Below are 19,080 nucleotides of genomic sequence, written 5' to 3'. Positions count from 1 at the left end.
AAACGAACGGGGGTGTGGTGCTACGATTCTGTACTCGCCTGATTACAAAGATCCTACCAAATTTTAAAAGCTAAATAGGACTGCATAATAAAGTATTATTTATATATTTATTTTATTCATATGTGGTGTAGTTATTTGAAACAGAAGATGGAAGATGTTCGTGTGAGTGTGAAGGATTAATGGAAGATGTTCTTTTATAGCAAACGCCTTTCAAGCGCTTAAATTTCTACCCTAAGGCTGTCTGGAAGAAATTGCAACACAGAAAAAAAGGATATCTACTAATAGGAAGGAGCAATTTCTCAAAATATTCGCTAATTCTGAAAAAATATTTATTAAAAGTAATAAAATATTGTCATTACAAAAGTGCTGCTTATCTTTTTCTAATACAATTTTACTCTTAACTTTATTGTAAGTTTTAGACAAATACGTTCACTTCAAGATTTGATTTCATTTCTAATCAATTAATTGGACATTACTTACATCAAGAAATTTTTGCCTCTTACATCAAATTTAAATAATCTTAAATGAATTCAAAATTTCTTGGGTGTATTTTAAGAAAATATATTCTTTAACAAAAAAAGAAGTACTTTGCTATTCAGATTAATATTCTAAATTCTAAAGTATATTTTTAAAGCAACATTTCGTTGCGTTTTCATAGTCAATGTTATCGTAACATGTCGCCGAAGGCGCACGCGGTAATGATTACTTTTACTTGTGCTTGTAATCATAAATCATAAACAGTCATTTATCCAAAGAAACAATACGTAGCATCTCTAGTTTGTTAGGGTGTTATTTGTAGTCATAATTTAAGAAATTTGGTTTCAGCATGAAATCAAACTACTCTTGTAACAAGCACAACTTTAACATGCAATTAGTTCCATCACGCCACTGCTAAATGGCATTAGTTGTACTCTGAAACGCGCTATCGTTTTGTTAACTTCAATAGTATAAGTCATTTCATATATTTTGAATTATTAGTGCTTTCTGCCGCTGTAGCATTTATACGGCACCGAATGGTACTCAAGTATTTGAGAAGATTCCGTCCTATTTCTGCTACTTGAAGGTTTGGCAGTGAACTATGTGGTTTCACGCCAGTGAGACATACTGTACGGTCAATAACCCTGTAAATTTATCCTTTTTGATATTAGAAAACATAAATCTTCAGACATTGACTTACAAATAAATGGACGACGGGTCTAATGCAAAAACCACGAAAAAAATGTCCCAAGTCAACCTATTTAAACGTAGTGACATGTAAAGGAATATGAAAAAGCTAAAACGTTGAATTTAAATTGTAATGTCATCGCAATACTGTCTAATTTTGCTTGCTTCGCTGTCAGTCGAACAAACGAAGACTAAAGCGTGAATGACGCTCTGTATACGATTTTAACCCCCTATAAGTTCGGACACTTTTTAGCGCGGACCCGACGTCCATATAATTGTAAGTCAATGTCTTCAGTCAAATAATTAAGTACCTCTCAATTTTTTATTCTTTTTTTCAAGTCAAAATCGCACATTTCTAATAACTAATAAATATTTTGTTGAATCTAGAGTGGCTTTGTGACTTGAAGTAAATTAATTTGCTCTTGGATTAAATATTTCTGTCTGTATAACTAAAATATAGGTACTTTTCAGACGTTTTTTTACTATTATTAAAATTATTCTTTAGCGTCTATAGGGCCTCTCCCTATCGTTTTGTTGGATTTAATAAATTTGTCTTCATAAAAAGAATTTTGTCTTTTTCTAAGTAATCTGTTTTTACCATGTACTTACCTGTTGTACATTAGCTTACTCTGTGATACTTACATAACTGTTCTGTATTATGATTGAAATTTTTAATGCGCAATAAAGAATATTTTATTCATTAATTAATTATGATTGTTTTACATTTCAAGGGATAAGGACAGCTATTCACAGGCATATCAAAACCTAATATTCAATGGCTGGCAACTTTTTCTTCAATATCTCAAATATCTATCTACAGATGGCAATAAGTTTCCTTTATATACACCATCTGATTATTTACTTTTTTATACCAGAATAAAAAATAAAGAAATAATAAATATTTTCATATAAAGTACGCATCATAATTTAGCCCGAAATGTATTAAAAAGCAAAAAAGCGTATTATCAAATTAAGATCTTTATAGCAGTGTAGATAAAGTGGAATATTTGCACAAGAAAGCCGGCTTTATTAGCGACACGAGAAAAGAAAATTTTCCATTTGTTTGAGCTCAGATTTTTTGCTTTGTTACTTGATTGTGTTGTAAGATTTGTTTTTCCCGAATACAATTGTATTGCATTAAAAATATACGAAATTAAAATACAAATTATATCGATGTACAATTATACGTGTTCAGATGTGACTAGTGATTTATTTGCGTAAATATACTACAAAGTTATAACACAAAGAAACATTCCTTCAATATGACTGGACTCGAACTGCGTCTTTATGTCAAATTAGGACCAGTTTGTGTGCGTTATTATTACTAAGTTCCGCCGCAGAGCGCTAGATGGCGTGGGCGCATTTTTATTAATTTCTAAATCGCGGTACAAGATTTTCCCTCGAGGAACTATCTGACTATCATCAGGCGCACGACTTGTTCATCCCATCACTTGATAATATTATAAAAAAAATTATAAAAAGACTCTTTGGAGTACAGTCAGAGAGTACAGTAGTTTTTTTATTTTAATTTAAGGTGTTAAAGGTTTTGAATAAAACCTGAAATTTATATGTTTCCATCGTCCTTTGTATGTGGTTAATATCATTTATATACACAATATCAGGAATATTTAACTGGGACAATGAATACAAAGTTGTGTGTATGTGATTTTACTATATTTATCAGAAACAAATGCGCATTCGATGTCCATGACGAAATATAACAATAGACCATGCGCACTCTCGCATTGAATAGGCTCTAGTTATTAGTATTCAGTAAACAAATCAGTACCTAAGCAGGAAACTGTGTTCCATAACAATGTGGAAGAAACTTCGCAGTGTTACATACCTTTGTCAAAATCTTTAGAAAAAGGTTTCTTCAGGAGTATAGGCTCATGATCTTCTCTCCTCCATGTGATCTTCGGAGGTGGGTGACCAGTCGCCTTGCAGGTCAGGGTGGCGTTCTCCAGTTCTTGAACTGATACGTCTCCTGACGTATCATCACTTATTATGTCGGGTGGTACTGTGGTAAAGAAAAGATCATATTAGAAGATTTTTGTAGAAAAATTAGGAGTAGGTATGTAGTATTATAAATATAAAAAAAGATTTATGTTTTCAAGAACACTTGTGGATTTATTTATTATAAATAGAACTTTGAAAATAAACTAGGATGATAATGGAAGACGAATGGAAGGATCATAATTTGTTTATTCTGTTCCATTTTAACCTATAAGCCTGTTTGTGATATAAAAATAAAGCAACATTTCATTCATTCATTCTAAACGAGAGCAATGTTTGATATTGTATTTCACACATAACATCACGGTACTGTCCCACTGCCACCTCTAACTCGACATCTTTTTCACTTTCTCAACTAGCATCAGTTTTTTGATAAACACTCCTTTATTTTAGGCACTTTTTATGTGGCTGTTTGTAAGGATATCCTCAATCTGGTTGATTTAGGTACGTCGAGGTTGACATTGTTCACGTTTTCTCAATAAATTGTGATCCATATAATAACTTTCTCATAAAAAAACTTTGCGTTTTAAATTTTTATAGTCTGTCTTTTTTGAAGACGGAGTAAAATGACTAATGCAGGGTTTCCAGTTTTAACAAAATTTTAAATAGTTATGTAGTTGTTGTCGACAGTTTTATCGATAGGTTGCGAAACAAGATAAAATTTTAACAAAAACTACTGAATTGTGAATGTTAAGATGTTCTAATGATTACTAATAGCGTTATTGCCTCCTTTATTCTTATTTTGATAGTCAGTCTACAGTATCGAGATCAGTTTTTATTCTTGTATATTTTAACAAGAACAGCTGGAAAACTTTAAAATATGTCTTCTCTTTGTATTTTTCATAAACATAGTTCGAAATACAGTGTATGTATGTACGACTTTACAAAAATTTACAATTCCAATGAAACAAGTTCAGCTATTTATTTCATAAGTGTGACCAATATTCACTCGATAGTTGATAGAATATTTATCGACTGCAATCACTAGCTGCTCGCAAGCAGGCAACACTTTTGCGCAATGGAAAATCATCGAAGTCGGTTAACAAATGTCGGAGTAACTACATAACACACATACAAAAAAAATGAGAACATCTTCCTTTTTTGAATTCGCTTAATAAGCATACCATCAAAGTATTTTGCTATTCCTATATTTTAGTCTATCAATTACAATTTCATAAACCAGATCACAAAGGGGCTCTTTTTAGTTCTGAATTCAAATTTTATTATTGTCTATGGTACTCGTTACAGAACTGAAAAATTTAATTATAGTTCTGTACACGGAACTATAATGAGTCTCAAAAAATGAACGTCATATTTTCACTAATTCAAATATTAAATATGAATAGACTCAAACGCTCTACTGCCTCTTGATTCGTTAAATTGGCATAACGGTCTTGCAACCGGGCCATAAACCTTTGTAAAAAAATATTGGTTAAAATATAAGCGGTACTTGGCTACTTCTATTCTACCCCTTTGGTTTTTGTATTGTAGCGTTCGTTTTGTTTTCATTTGATTTTGTTGCCATGGATTGTTAACAAAATATACATTAAATATTGGTATAAATATACATTATTTAAATAATATAACGAGTAAATGACTCGGACAAATGTGCATACAACACTTTTGTCCAAGTCATTTTTAATCATTACTTACGCCACTATTGCATAAAATACTATTCCATTTCTGTCGTGGTCACTTAAATCATCTTCGATATCATAGTGCGCTCTTATTATACTTTTCCTCATTATATCTAAGTGTAATAGCGTTTTATTATACTACTATAGCAAATAAAACATAATCAAGAAAGTGAAATATGATTCTGCATGTTTAGTCAAACAACTTGGGACATTACAGCTAAAGACTTGCCCCATAAAATCGCGAGCACGACTCGCCGCGAAGGGCCTGCCAATTTTATCGCGAAAACTTTTCGCGCCACCTTCTAGCGGGAAAAAAGTAAATTTTCACAATATTGTTGTGATTTATCGTCCCCTGTCTGGGATAACACGAAAAGTTTGTGCTAAACTTTGCCACTCTTTTGCCAACATTTCGCAACTTTTTCTGTTTAACCGTTCCCGTCTTGGGACCATTTGCATTCGACATTGGGACATAATATTTCGTATCCGTATTTGAGAATGGTTTTAGCGGTTCTCGGTTGCGTATAAGATTACATAGAAAGTAAATAATATACATCTAATGCGTGGCTGCGCAATTAGGTATTCATTATTTCTGCCCCCGTAACATACTGCCGCGATAAAGCCCTTATATCCACAATTCGCTGTCAAATTTGAGTGATAAACCTTCTTAAAATTTTATTACGTTAGCTAACATGGCGAGCACCGTGACGTCATATTTTTGTCGCATCGCGAGCGCCGCGCCAAAACAAGGCTACAACATCACAGCTGATTTTAAAACATTTCAACAGTTCTGAACAGTAATTTAATCAACGTAAAAATTGAGGGTGACCAACGAGAAAAAGAAATAATAAAAGCAAACAAATTGATATAAATAAATTTTTGGAAAAAAGTGAGCAGAACATTTTTAACACAGTTCAATACATGAGAGTAATACGTAAATAAAAACTAATATAATGTAAAATAATGTGTAAAAATTTAAAAACTACTAAAACCGTTTTTTGTTGCATCATCTTCGGGGCGATGAATAAACTTTTTTGATTAAAAAATTTCATATTGTTATCCTTGTTCTTCAAAATGTATAACAATAGTTCATTACCAAATAAACAAAGAACTAATGAATAGTACGGATCTTACCGATTCAATATTCGCAATAAAAAAAATTAATAATGGCAACACAGCTATATCAACTGAAATAAATATGTTACGGGTTGGTTTATCATACTTTGCATGCTACGGGCACAGTTCCCTCTATATTTATTTATTACATATATTACATTTATTTTTAATTATTTTTCTCATCGCACACAAAACTCACCCGCTACCTCAAAACTATCATCACGAGTTCAAAAACTTAAGAAGTACAACCCCCGTAGCATGGCTACGCATGATATTCGCGACATGCGCGATAAAATTGGAATAAGCGCGCGCTATTGGCTGTCTCAATCAGATCTAATTTAGATTGCCAATAGCGTGCGCTTATTTCAATTTTATCTCGCGTGTCGCGACTATAATGCGTAGCCATGATACGGGGGCTGAATAGCTAAATTAAAATAATCCATAATAACTCTTTCAACACTATTAAACTCCGCTTAAAATCACATTCGTTATTCAAAAAGTGTAAACGTATTTGTGAACACAAAAGCAAAACTGTGACACTATAGTAGTTCAATTGGGAGAGCAATACCCAGGTTTGGCCAGGCAGCTGTTTCCAGTCCAGCCGGATCTTTGTATCAATAATAAAATATTTTGTTAAACATAATTATTTAGCGAAAAATGAAATATTTTTTGGTAAATAAGATATTTACATTAATAACTTTCTTAACTATAGTTTCATAACTAACTATTGAAAGAAATAATTCAACGAACTTCAAAACCACAAACAGTCTCTGCACTAAAAACCGAAAAATTACAAAATGCAGATTTAGTCCAAATACATATAATACTTTTCATTCATTATAGTCTTATTTCGTTTTATATTGTAATTACTTATTAATCAATCTACATTTACAGTTTATTAGTACAATTACAACGTGACATTTTTTGTCCAAACCTATAATTTGAATTAAATATTATTATTGGCATGTGCTACCTACTGATCGGTTTGAAGTTTTATTAAAAAAATATATATATTGATACCTAGATATTTACAATATCTAATTAGTTATTTTTGGAGTCAGTACCAGCCAAGACAAGTTTACAAACTTACTGTATAGCATTAAAATCCATTAAGGTATGTGTTTGCTTTTCTTTCCTTGCCTGGCATCGACTCTAAAAATAACTGTGAACATACTTACAGCCGAACATAATAACCTTCTCCTTTTTTTTGAAGTCGGTGAAAAATAGTGTGGTTTGCATTAATATTAGACATAGTTATGTCAACCAGTTGGTTGATGACTTTACCATCTCAGTCAGCCGTGACCATGGGACTCGTCAAAGGTTGCGTCGCATTGGAATAACATACGAGATCTAGATTCGCAAAAAAGTTCCATTGTTTCAGTAGGTGACATTTTTTTTATCGTACCAAGCGACGGGGCCACGGAAGAAAAACAACAATGGAAGTGCCGTATGCCTCGATTACTATCGGAACCGATGTCGCCAGAACTCACACGTTCTTAATTTAATGATTGGCCGTAGTTTCAAATTTAGAAAGAAATAATAAATTATGGATGTTTAATATGATTTAAACTTTACCCTGATGGCATATTGTTGAAAGTTAAATGCCATCTAGCGGCTAATTGCTGAATCAGGACGAATTGAAGTTATTTATTTAGTTCCCCAAAAAAGAAGCGACCTTATTGCAGGGGTATAAGCTTTACTTTCGTTTCTTGTAACGAAAAAATGATTTTGATATACAGAAAATTGAAAATTTATTAAAATAAAACTTACCGATAAAATGAAATACCACCACGAGTGATATTTTTGGTGCGGCTGTCATATTTGTACTCCAAAACAGCATAATAAGGCATTTTTCTACGATTTTATAGAATTTACACGAAATAATTGACACACAGAACTGAGCTCACATAGATCCTAAGAGACCTATAGTTGGCACCATAGATATAGAAAAAAAGGGGAGATTTAGCATGGGGGCGTGGTTCGTGTCGCCTCGATATAATCAAAATCACAGATCAAAATGATCATATCGAGGTGACACGCCTACAAACATCGCCACAGTGACATGGCGATCATTGTACATACAAGACCTCTCGTAAAACATGAAAATGCCAAGTTATATCGATACATCTTGTAAAAATTTGAGTGACTCAAATACAGTGATGTTCATTTACGATGACTAATGTTTATCGACAATAAATTTTTACTGAAATGTTTGAATTTCTTACTATGATTTTTGTAATTAAAGCCCCGAAAATATCGAAGCGAAAAGCATTCACGTTAAATTGATTTCTTTAATTTTATTATTATTATTATTACTAAACATTTTATTTCGAGTAACTTTAACACAACTCATATTTCGGACAACCGTCTCAATTTCACGTCAATTTGTATGTTGCTGTTGCTTGAAGAAAAATGTATGTGTATATTTAACTGCCTCCGTGGCCGAGCGGTTACCATGCCGGACTGCCACGCAGAGGTCCCAGGTTCGATTCCCGGACCGGGAGAAATAGTTGTATGGCCTACAATTATTTATCTCGTGAGTTTGGGTGTAATTTGTGGTTGTCTATGTGTGTGTCCATGGCACCCGCGACACAGGGTTTCCCTAGTGCGGGGCTATGTTGAGTGTGTGCGTTATTTATTTATTTATTTATTTATTTATTTATTTATATGTTTTAGATAATTTAGATATTTAAATTCTATTGTATTCATAGATTATTTTTAGAGTACTTTTAATTTTAAGTTTTTCCAATGAGTTCAAAATAAGTGAAGGTTGGATTATAGCTGCAGGAAAATCGAAATATTGGTTTTCTTATTACTATTTCTGACTTTGCTTAAATTTCCATAGCAAATGCATTTAAAAAATAAATAAAATAAAATCGGCTTTATTTTACATGTGCATGCAAAATAAATTAGAGACAATTCTAGAAAATTACATAAATCCTTCATAAAACACAACCGAAAATTTATTAAATTTATTGATGGTCCGAGTTTACGACAATGTCAGCTTCACCAACCCGTGGTAACGTATAATGGAAAACTGACACTGGCCGACGATCGCCATATTTTTTATATCATGCGTATAAAACTAACACTGGCCAAAGCCTAGTGGCCACCGTTAAGAAAACGATAATAATTTATATTAATTTAATAATACACCAGTGCCAGTGTAGGTATAGTTTGAAAAATGGAATATTTTTTTAATATTAAAAACAGCCACATGGTTTCTAACTATCGATTAGGTAGGACCACATCCCTCGTTGAGTAGCGTCAGTTTAACGTTAATAAGGTTAACAATTAATTCTCGGAGCGGTTTCCATCCGCGCCCGCCGGTGCTGCGGGACAGCGGTTTTATTTCAATACTCACGACCCTGCAAGTTTGTGCGGGCACGTAGCCGCCGCGGTTGCGGGCACGAAACCGTTGCGATCGCGGAACGGACCGCGAAGTTAGTGGGAGTTAATCGCAAGTCGCGCGGTTAATAGAGAACTCATCCCGCATGCGCGTGCGCCACTATGCGACGACGGCCGCCAAGCGCGCAGGTGATCGTGTCCTGCGCGGTTTTACTAGTACTCCGCCGCGACACCCGCGAGCAACCGTCACCACTACAGGCGTAAAACGCGCCGTGAAATGTGCTACTAATTTTACATACTTAACTATTTATCATAACTTAGCCGCGGTCCCGCGCCAGGCGTGAGTGAAAACCGCTCCGTGAGTTCATAGTGTAACGAAAAATGAGTTTCAGCGCCATCTAACATGTAATAGTTAGCTATTGTATACTAGTAGCATTTTTACTAGAACGCCACCTGATGATGACTGGTTGAACCAGGATGAAAAAAATACTGGAATATTTTTAATATAACTCTTAGCCAAGTGACTGTAAGTTAAATTTTAAAATTGTGTTACGTCGTTTTTACGTTTTAAGCCCTACCCAATCAAAATCTTTAAGTTATGGTAGTAGAGAATAGAGCGTAAAGTTTGAATTGCACACAACCTGTACCTGATCTTACATAGCGTCATTACACATCTCCCCTTTTTTTCTATATCTGTGGTTGGCACGCGTGCGAAACTAACTAACCACTTCTACTTTTTTTGTTCTATGGAAGGGACGGACTAGTCGTGCCTCTGGTGGTAAGCGGCACACCTGTCCATATGTGTGTGCCCATGTGCCAGTAATTTCATTAGCACCCTTAACCTCAAAAACCGCAACACAGTAATGCTCACATTACTGATTGGTGGTAGAAATAGGTAAGGTGGTGGCAGTACTTCCCTAGATGAACTCTTTCTAAAAACAGCTCTTTTGCTACAAAACTACTTATTGGCTAAAGTTGAATAGGTTTTAATTATTTATTATGTACTCAAATAGAGGAACTAAAGCTGGTAGACAGGGCCGCTAATGTTAAATAGTTTTATTAGATATCAAATTGATATTGGAAATCTTAATATGAAATTGAATGAGAAGTAATATCTATTCTGTGACCGACTTTAATTAATACGTTTTATTTCCTCAGATATTTTCTCCGTAATTTGATTGCTTTGAATTATTTCTTTTAATTAAAATCATAACAAAGCGGAACCTACAAAAAAAGGACTTAATGAAAACGTTCGGTATGAAAAGGAAAAATAATATTGGGGACTTTTGAAGTCAATTACTGTCACAGCCTATTTTTATTAAGGCTAAGGAGAAAGTAATAAATTTCTTAAACAAGACCATTTTCAAATAAAGTAGACTTCGTAAGCAGTAGAGCTCCTTGTGAAAGAGTTAGTCCAGGGAAGCACTGCCACCTTACCTATTTCGACCGCCAAGCAGTAATGTCAGCTTTACTGCGTTCCGGTTTTGAAGAGTAAGGATGCTGGTGAAATTACAGGCACATCAGAGGTAGTGGCAGTGCCCTTCAGGTCTTTGCAATTTAAAGCTCTGAGTGGCACTGCATCTGTTATGGACAGGCGTATAGCTTACCATCAGGCGCCCGACTGGTTCGTCCCGTCACTTGATATCATAAAAATAAAATACTAAATTGGTATAGTGATTAATACATACCAAGTTAGAAAATGAAACTATTTTTCTGGATTTCAATTTCTCTTTTCAAACAAATCTACGTTTCGGGCCCTTTACAGGTCCTATGGTCACTATTTTCTCTTATTAATTAATAATAAATTTAACTTAATAATAAAAATTCGTTCAATAAAATAATTTGTAATTTTAGCATAAATTGGAATGTTTCTTTGTAAAATTAAAAATAAGGTATTTAATTAATAACTTTTGTAACTATAGTGAAAAATAAGGTGATTTGCATTAATATTAGACATAACTAGTTAATGACTGTACCACCTCAGTCAACCGTGACCATGGGACCTGTAAAGGGCCCGAAACGTTGGTTTGTTTGAAAAAACAAATAATATACGCGATTTAATCCGGAAAAATAGATTCATATCTATGTGTAACAAAACCTAAGAACTCGATACATATCAAATTTTTAGGCTTTCTCATTACTTATTAGAAATTAATTTTTTTTTGTAATCTCAATCTCATGTATTTGTTTTTTCCAATATTATAACTTTTTTATAAAAACAAACCGACTTCAGAAAAGTTCATGGAATTACGTTTATTTGGCAAGTTTTATTGAAATCGGTTACCGGAAAGTGCGGGAAACCGGAAAGTTCGCCACCCTTAGAGGTGAAATATTTTCTTCAAATTTAAATAAGACCAATACTGATGTACCCTCTTTCCAACAAAAAAAGAATCCTCTAAATCAGTTCACAAACGCCGGAGTAAAAAACATACAGAGGAAATGAGAACCTCCTTTTTTGAAGTCGGTGAACAAACCAACGATTCGGGCTCGGCTAATGCTCCTGCAAAGAGCCCGAAACCTTGGTTTGTTTGAAAAAGAAAACAATAGTTTCATTTATATCTATCGATTGAAAATGTTCGTATTACTGGAAAACATTCTGCAGCTACATTGCTGTATAACGTTGTCAGAAATAGAAGGCACGATGCTCTAAGAAATATTGCTAGAAAGTTCAGTATCGCCAATGTTCGATATTGTCCAGTCGGAATCTAAAAGCTGAACAGCGGATATACCAATAGAAGGCGACGTGCGCGAGAGTGATATAGAAGCGCGACATATTAGTATTATCTACGCGAGAAAAGCAGTATCTCGCATTTTATGTCGCTCTCGTGCTAGCCCTACAGATAAACGCGCACGTGCGCTATAGTTGTAGGTAACCAAAGAGATATATTTTGCTCTAAGTTAAAAAAATATAAATATTATTTGGTGAACAAAATGGAAATAAACTGAACCCAGTGAAGTTTCAATTGTGCAAAATAGATGCGCTTGTGTTGATTATATTTCACAGGCGTTTAATTGAATTATTTTTTTTTTTATAATAAATATATATTGATGGCCGAGATAAATATTTGCATGGCCTACATTTATTTCTCTAGTGAGTTTGAGTGTAATTTGTGGTTGTCTTTGTGTGTGTCCATGGCACCCGCGACACAGGGTTTCCTTAGTGCGAGGCTATGTTGAGTGTGTGTATGCGTTATTATTTTAACTTTACTAATGTTTGTTACATTTTTTACTCGTTATTTTTATAATTTATTATCAAATTGTAATTGTTATCTACGCTGTTGTATAAGGTTAATATTAAATGCATGCTATATTAAAAGTCAAATAAGAAACATGTATAATGTTCGTATGCCAAGTATTGCTGAAATGTACGAACTTATATGATCATACTGTAACATCTTCTTTGTTAACTACATTTTTTCAGGGAATAAACATCTTGTATTCCTGAATTTTACATATTCAACAATATTTTTTTTTTCACGATTTATCCTTCACAGGGTTCGAGGAACGAATGAAGTATGAATGAATGCTTCAAGTTGCGAATTAGCAAAGTAATTTATTACCATTTTGTTTAACCCGTTCATGACCAGTAACAGCGTTTACCGTAAACACAAATATCAGAATCTGATTCTTATGGGGTACCTCGTTTCCCTATTGGGTCTCAAAAAATCAACTACGGGCTTAACAGTACCATTTCCATGTGATTTAATAACAATAATGTATAATTTATTGTCTCGTACAGTATTTTCTTAAAACCTAATTTAAACAAATAGAAAAAAAAAATTGAGACAAAAGGCAAAGGCTCAGCTTACGCTGACACGGTGATGACACTGCGCATCGCTGTTTTTCAGCTTCTCCCTAATCCCTATGGTCTTGAATGGGAAACATGTCAATGAGGGCTGATGAAGAATATAATCATATTAACATAAACTTGTCAAGAAAACATATTGATAAACATTAATAGAAAAAATTAATAGTAAAGAAAAAAGTATGAAAAAGAAACATTAATTCAAACAGTTCGTGGCATTTGTTTGCGAGTGTGTATATGTGTTTGTGTAGCTGTATGTATATATATGCGTGAGTGTTGTACCTTATGTTTCATTTAGTAGCAATGATCATAAGTTGAATTGGGATTAGTTGATATCATGTCAAAAATAGTCTACTATTTTTAAAGTTTTACAATAGGCATTTTTCAGGTTTTATGTAGGCAGTTTACGTCGGCTTTCTGTGTAATTACCGCCTACTGCTTGTCTATATAGAAGTATCGACAACGTACTGACGAAATTCAATAATTCAACATAAACAATAAGATAAGAAAATACCGTCATTTTTGCATGCATGTGCATGAACATTGAAGTGTCCATGAAAGGGTTTACAAGGATTTCTACAAAGTAACGCCCGAAACTGTTAATTGTTATTGAATACCTTTTCATCTGTACACTAGTGCATTAGCCAAGGTAAGGTAAACAAATTCTTTTGAGAAAATCACTACATATGCCTCGACGGAAAATGTAATTTATGCACTCTACATATTAGTGACATAATGGGCACATATTAATAATTAACACCCAAATACATTATTCAGTGTGAATGGACTGAAATGTCACTCTCGAAATACATTTCAAGCTCTCCTATGTTATTATATATAATATAAAGCTCTTTGTGTAAGAGTCCACACAGGAAATTTACTGCCATCATACCTATTTCTTCAAGCGAATTCAAGATCGAAGAGAACAAAACAAAAATGTTAAATATAATTATTAACACAAAGATCGAACACTCAGAAAAAACACTCAGAAAAAATTACTTCGATCCGGTCGGATTCGAACCGACGTCTTTTTGCATACCGTGCCAGACGCTATACCAACTAAGCCACGGAACGAACCAACGGACCTCACGAATTTTTCTATGTGCTTGCGTCGTGTCTTTGTACTTAGTCTTTCAACGACTTTTTAGTCGTAGCGCCATCTATGAGAAATCTATTGCAGATTTATCACCCAGTTAGTACCTTTACAGCTACCAGTCCTGGCGAGAGATGTCGCTAGTCACTGCATTAATTAATTTTTTATTGAATTGATATTCAATTATTTTTTGTGAAATTACTCCACTAGTTTGTTATTCCTAAATTATTAACACAAAGATCGAACACTCAGAAAAAACACTCAGAAAAAATTCCTTCGATCCGGTCGGATTCGAACCAACGTCTTCTTGCATACCGTGCCAGACGCTATACCAACTAAGCCACGGAACGAACCAACGGACCTCACGAATTTTTTTCTATGTGCTTGCGTCGTGTCTTGGTACTTAGTCTTTCAACGACTTTTTAGTCGTAGCGCCATCTATGAGAAATCTATTGCAGATTTATCACCCAGTTAGTACCTTTACAACTACCAGTCCTGGCGAGAGATGCCGCTAGTCACTGTATTAATTAATTTTTTATTGAATTGATATTCAATTATTTTTTGTGAAATTACTCCACTAGTTTGTTATAATTATTAACACAAAGATCGAACACTCAGAAAAAACACTCAGAAAAAATTCCTTCGATCCGGTCGGATTCGAACCGACGTCTTCTTGCATACCGTGCCAGACGCTATACCAACTAAGCCACGGAACGAACCAACGGACCTCACGAATTTTTCTATGTGCTTGCGTCGTGTCTTTATACTTAGTCTTTCAACGACTTTTTAGTAATTTCACAAAAAAATAATTGAATATCAATTCAATAAAAAATTAATTAATGTTAAATATAAATTAAAAAAAAAATACAAAATTATTTCTTTAAATAATTAAATAATGATAACATAACTTAAAATTACTAAAAGTTAAAACTCTAGCGAAACATGCTATTGCGTCTAGTGTAAATTAATCTTCAAATGAAAAACATCTAGATGAGCGTTACCTTGAGTTCATCATAAGCTCGATACATAGGGTTATAACAAGACAAAAAATTCGCGACATTCAAAAACGTACTTTAGCATTAAAATTAATTTGACTAGAAGAAGAAGAATTTTGAAAGCTCGGGACAGTCAATTTACAATGGTACAAATGTTTAGCACAAAATACCAAACACAAAAATAGCAGAAATGGCTATCACTATTGCAAACTCTGCCGTGAACATAGACTCCGTATCTAGGGCGTTCAAAATCGATGGATAATTTGCTGCCATCATCAATGCGCTATTATTGTTCATTGTCCTCGATCTCTTTTCCACTGTTCTGGCTTCAGTTTATTCAAAATTCATGTCCTCAATTTTGAATTACAATGTGACTAAACGGAATGGTGGTAGAGTTTCTATTTGTGCAGAACTCGTTTGTCCTACATATTCGATGCGAAATACGGTACAGCTATGTTCCGGATTGAAGGGTGGGAAAGTTCGCAACACTTCATCCTTATATCATTGACTTACCACTCATTTGCACGAAGCGCTTGCTTCATTTTTTTCTGATAGCTAAGGAATGAATTACGTCACCGTCATTTCTATGTTACCCGAAAGCTACAATTTAGGGCCATTCAAAGCTATAGTGAATAGGCATGTACTTGACCAGAGGTTCCTAAACTATTCTGTCACGTAGACAACGTGGCAATATTTTTGTGTTTTACGTAGACCCCTGTTTTTTAATATCATTTTTTTTACTAATTCATCAACTTGAGTTGTAGTAAAGTAGTGTGTGTGTGTAGTGTAGTATCTAGTGCTACTCACTTTGATAAGGTTAGCCATATAACGAGAAACTTTACACCCATGTTAATTTTTTTATGATATTAAGTGACAGGATGAATAAGTCGTACGCCTGGTTGTAAAGATCTAGTACTACTCAGAGCTTTAAATGCCAAAAACCTGAGGGGTACTGCGTCTGTCACATAAGACGTCGACGAGTAATTTATATGTCTCTTATCCGCTCACGCGATTCATGCGTCTCTGGAAGCATACCACACCTAGAGGTGCCGGTGATGATTTTATACCGATTTATCGGATATTGAAGTTATAACAGGTAAAAGAACTAATACTAATTGCTATTTCGGTAACTACTCTAGCAAACCATAAAGTTTTTAATGCCTGGGTCTGTCATTAAAAAAATAAACAACTTCAAAAATACGTCACGACAATCGTGTGTGTTATTGTTTGGGCTGGTGATGTCGGTGTTTATTTATTGAAAACATACCGTAAGTTGCGTTTTTTAAGTTTACCCTGAATATAAATGTTTATAAACTATACTTTAAGGAGTAATTTCATGGTAAACATTAGAACCACTCAAACGGAATATTATCATATTTACCAAAGTACACCAAAAATTTTATTAGTGCTTTTTAAGTGCAGGATTTGCGGTGTATTACTGCATTTTATTTGAGATGTTTTTGTTGTAGTACGGAGGGTATTTATTTAGCAATGCAGAATAATAATTTTTGATTTTAAAAAACTTATATTTAAACTGAATCCTTTTCTAATTTGCGAAACCAAATAACCGCCATTTTGCGGTAGGATGAGCGCATCGCGTGAGCGGTTATAAGAAAATATTATGTACGAACAATCGATGCCCAAGACTCTTGACCCCCTAAGCGTCTATTTGGTTAAGACAGGTGTTAAACAAACTTAACCTTTAACCTGTGACCCTATCTCCAAGTCTGCGCTCACAAGTGTGAGGGTGCCCTTATGTTAACCCGGGGCACTCCCTGAAGGCCGGAGTCCGCTCATGTGGAACTTCTCCCAAGGCATTCCTGTAGTATGCGTAAGCAGATCCATGGACGCCTCCTTATGACGGTGGGGTTTAACCGCTGGGTTTTAGTGTGTATACTGGGCAATGGCCCGGGAGTCACACATAACCGCTCGCAGCTCGAACCGAGCGGTATGCGTAAAGCATTTCCCAGCGATAAAAAATAGGGGGTCAGGTATCTTAGGGCGTTGACTGTACCTATATTATTCACATTACCTATTAAACCATGTATATCTATGTAAAGTGGATTATTCCATTTATGGAAAGTCAAATTTTAATCACAACTTGTCGAAATCGGGTCCACTATCGTAGCCACTATTAATGTCTCATGCATTTTTTTTTCCGCTGACTTGGACCCCTTGTAGGTTGCATTGGACCCCTGGGGTGTCTATATGGACCACTTTGAGAATCATCGTACTAGACAAACGTTTGCCTATTTGCGATGTGAAAGATATTTCCATTGGTGGCGCATTATTACACCTTTTACAGTACTGAACGTATATCCCAAAATTACTCCCCGTTCATTTCAATGGACGACCACACAAAGTGAAAATATTTCTTACACCTTCCAGTATCGTAAAACACCGATTATGTTGCGAATTGTTTGCTATACGATATCCTTACATATTTTACCATCACATAAAATATTAGAAATAAAGGAAGAAAATACATATTATAGGAAATGAAATTTTTTTTCGGATCAAAGATGCGTATATTTGTTTCTTCAAACAAATCAACGTTTCGGACCTTTTACAGCCGAAAAACTAGTTCTATTTCCAATGTGGAACAATCGCAAAAATCTAAGCGCTCAATATAATTATTTTTGTAATGATTACATAAAAAATATTATTTAGAAAAAATACCATAAGGTGTGTACGGAAGCCTCCTCACACGACATACAATTCTGGGTAACAATCGGCGAATACCCACACCAATTGGCAAATCCTTTCGCCACAATGGCAAGCATTTATAGTGCTTGACATCGATACGTTAAGCAGAAGAAAAAACAGAAGTGATATCGCAAAAAAAAAAACAGGACAAAACAGAAAACAAAATAAAGACACGTAATCAAAATATTGAAATACAAGACACAAATTAAAAATTATATTACAGTGCCTTTCATAACTGTAATTGATTTTTACCTAGCGTTTTAAACTTCACCATTAACCATTTTAAAATAATTAATTTAAAAGCTAATTTGTTAATTGACACCGACAGAAATTCTGAACATTCTGAATAATTAGTCATCTATAATCAACATTGATCGAGAGTACACTGACCACTCCACATTTATGACTTTCAAATAATGTGCTACGCATAAACACGGCACTGCACATGGCCGTTTGTATTCGCTGCTGGGTGTTTGTTGTAGTTGGAAAAATATTCGACGTATGACAAACAAATGTAGTTTCTAACAAATGTGATCGTCTATATATATGGGGTCAAATAAAATAAATGGTTGAAATAATTTATATGGCCAGAGTGTGTGTACTTGACCCCTTTGATATGCGTCAAATAACGACCAGGCTGGTATTTGCTGTATTTGTCGAATAGGCGAACAAGGCAAATGCCTTACCACACATACTATCTACAGATGGTGATTGTATGCCAAATATATCCCATGAATAAATGACGCACACACTAAGCGCCCAGTTACCACGCTTTCACGTACATTAATGGCGAATTTGAATTGTATTTACTAGGCAAGAACATTTAAATTCCTCGGAATAAAGGCTATAAAGAGGCGGCCGTGGAAGCGTTCCGGGCGCGGGAATTTTTGTAAAGTACGACTCCGGTAACTAAAAAGCAGCTAAAAATCAAAACCCTGTTTAAGAATATTGAAATTGTTCATCGTTAGGGTAAGTTCCGATAATCGACTTATCGGAACGTTACACGTTAACTAATTTTAACTGTTTATAAAAGAATTTTGTGATCAATTTTTTGCTATATAGAGACAGTGGCGGGCAGATGTGAACCCCGCCACACTGAAACAACGGCCGATACGCGGCCGACGCGCGACAGCCGCGCGTTTCAGTGTGGCAGGGTTCATATGAACTCGTACATTACAAAAATTCCCGCGGCGCGTCCGCTGC

At 34.5% G+C, this 19,080-nt stretch overlaps 1 protein-coding gene across 1 annotated transcript in view; it reads right to left on the bottom strand.

The window, feature by feature from the left end:
* Positions 1 to 19,080, bottom strand: part of LOC113234939 (limbic system-associated membrane protein) — a 102,734-nt gene that overhangs the window by 30,298 nt on the left and 53,356 nt on the right. Inside the window, exon 4 of the mRNA XM_026470460.1 lies at positions 3,011 to 3,184. Within this exon, the coding sequence (XP_026326245.1) occupies positions 3,011 to 3,184 (174 nt within the window). The remainder of the gene's footprint in view (positions 1 to 3,010; positions 3,185 to 19,080) is intronic.

Source organism: Hyposmocoma kahamanoa, unplaced genomic scaffold (assembly GCF_003589595.1).
Source record: "Hyposmocoma kahamanoa isolate Upper Pololo Valley unplaced genomic scaffold, ASM358959v1 86, whole genome shotgun sequence".
Classification (NCBI taxonomy): Eukaryota; Metazoa; Arthropoda; class Insecta; order Lepidoptera; family Cosmopterigidae; genus Hyposmocoma; species Hyposmocoma kahamanoa.
The sequence above is the reverse complement of the archived record's forward strand: the minus strand, read 5'-3'. Positions and strand labels throughout refer to the sequence as shown.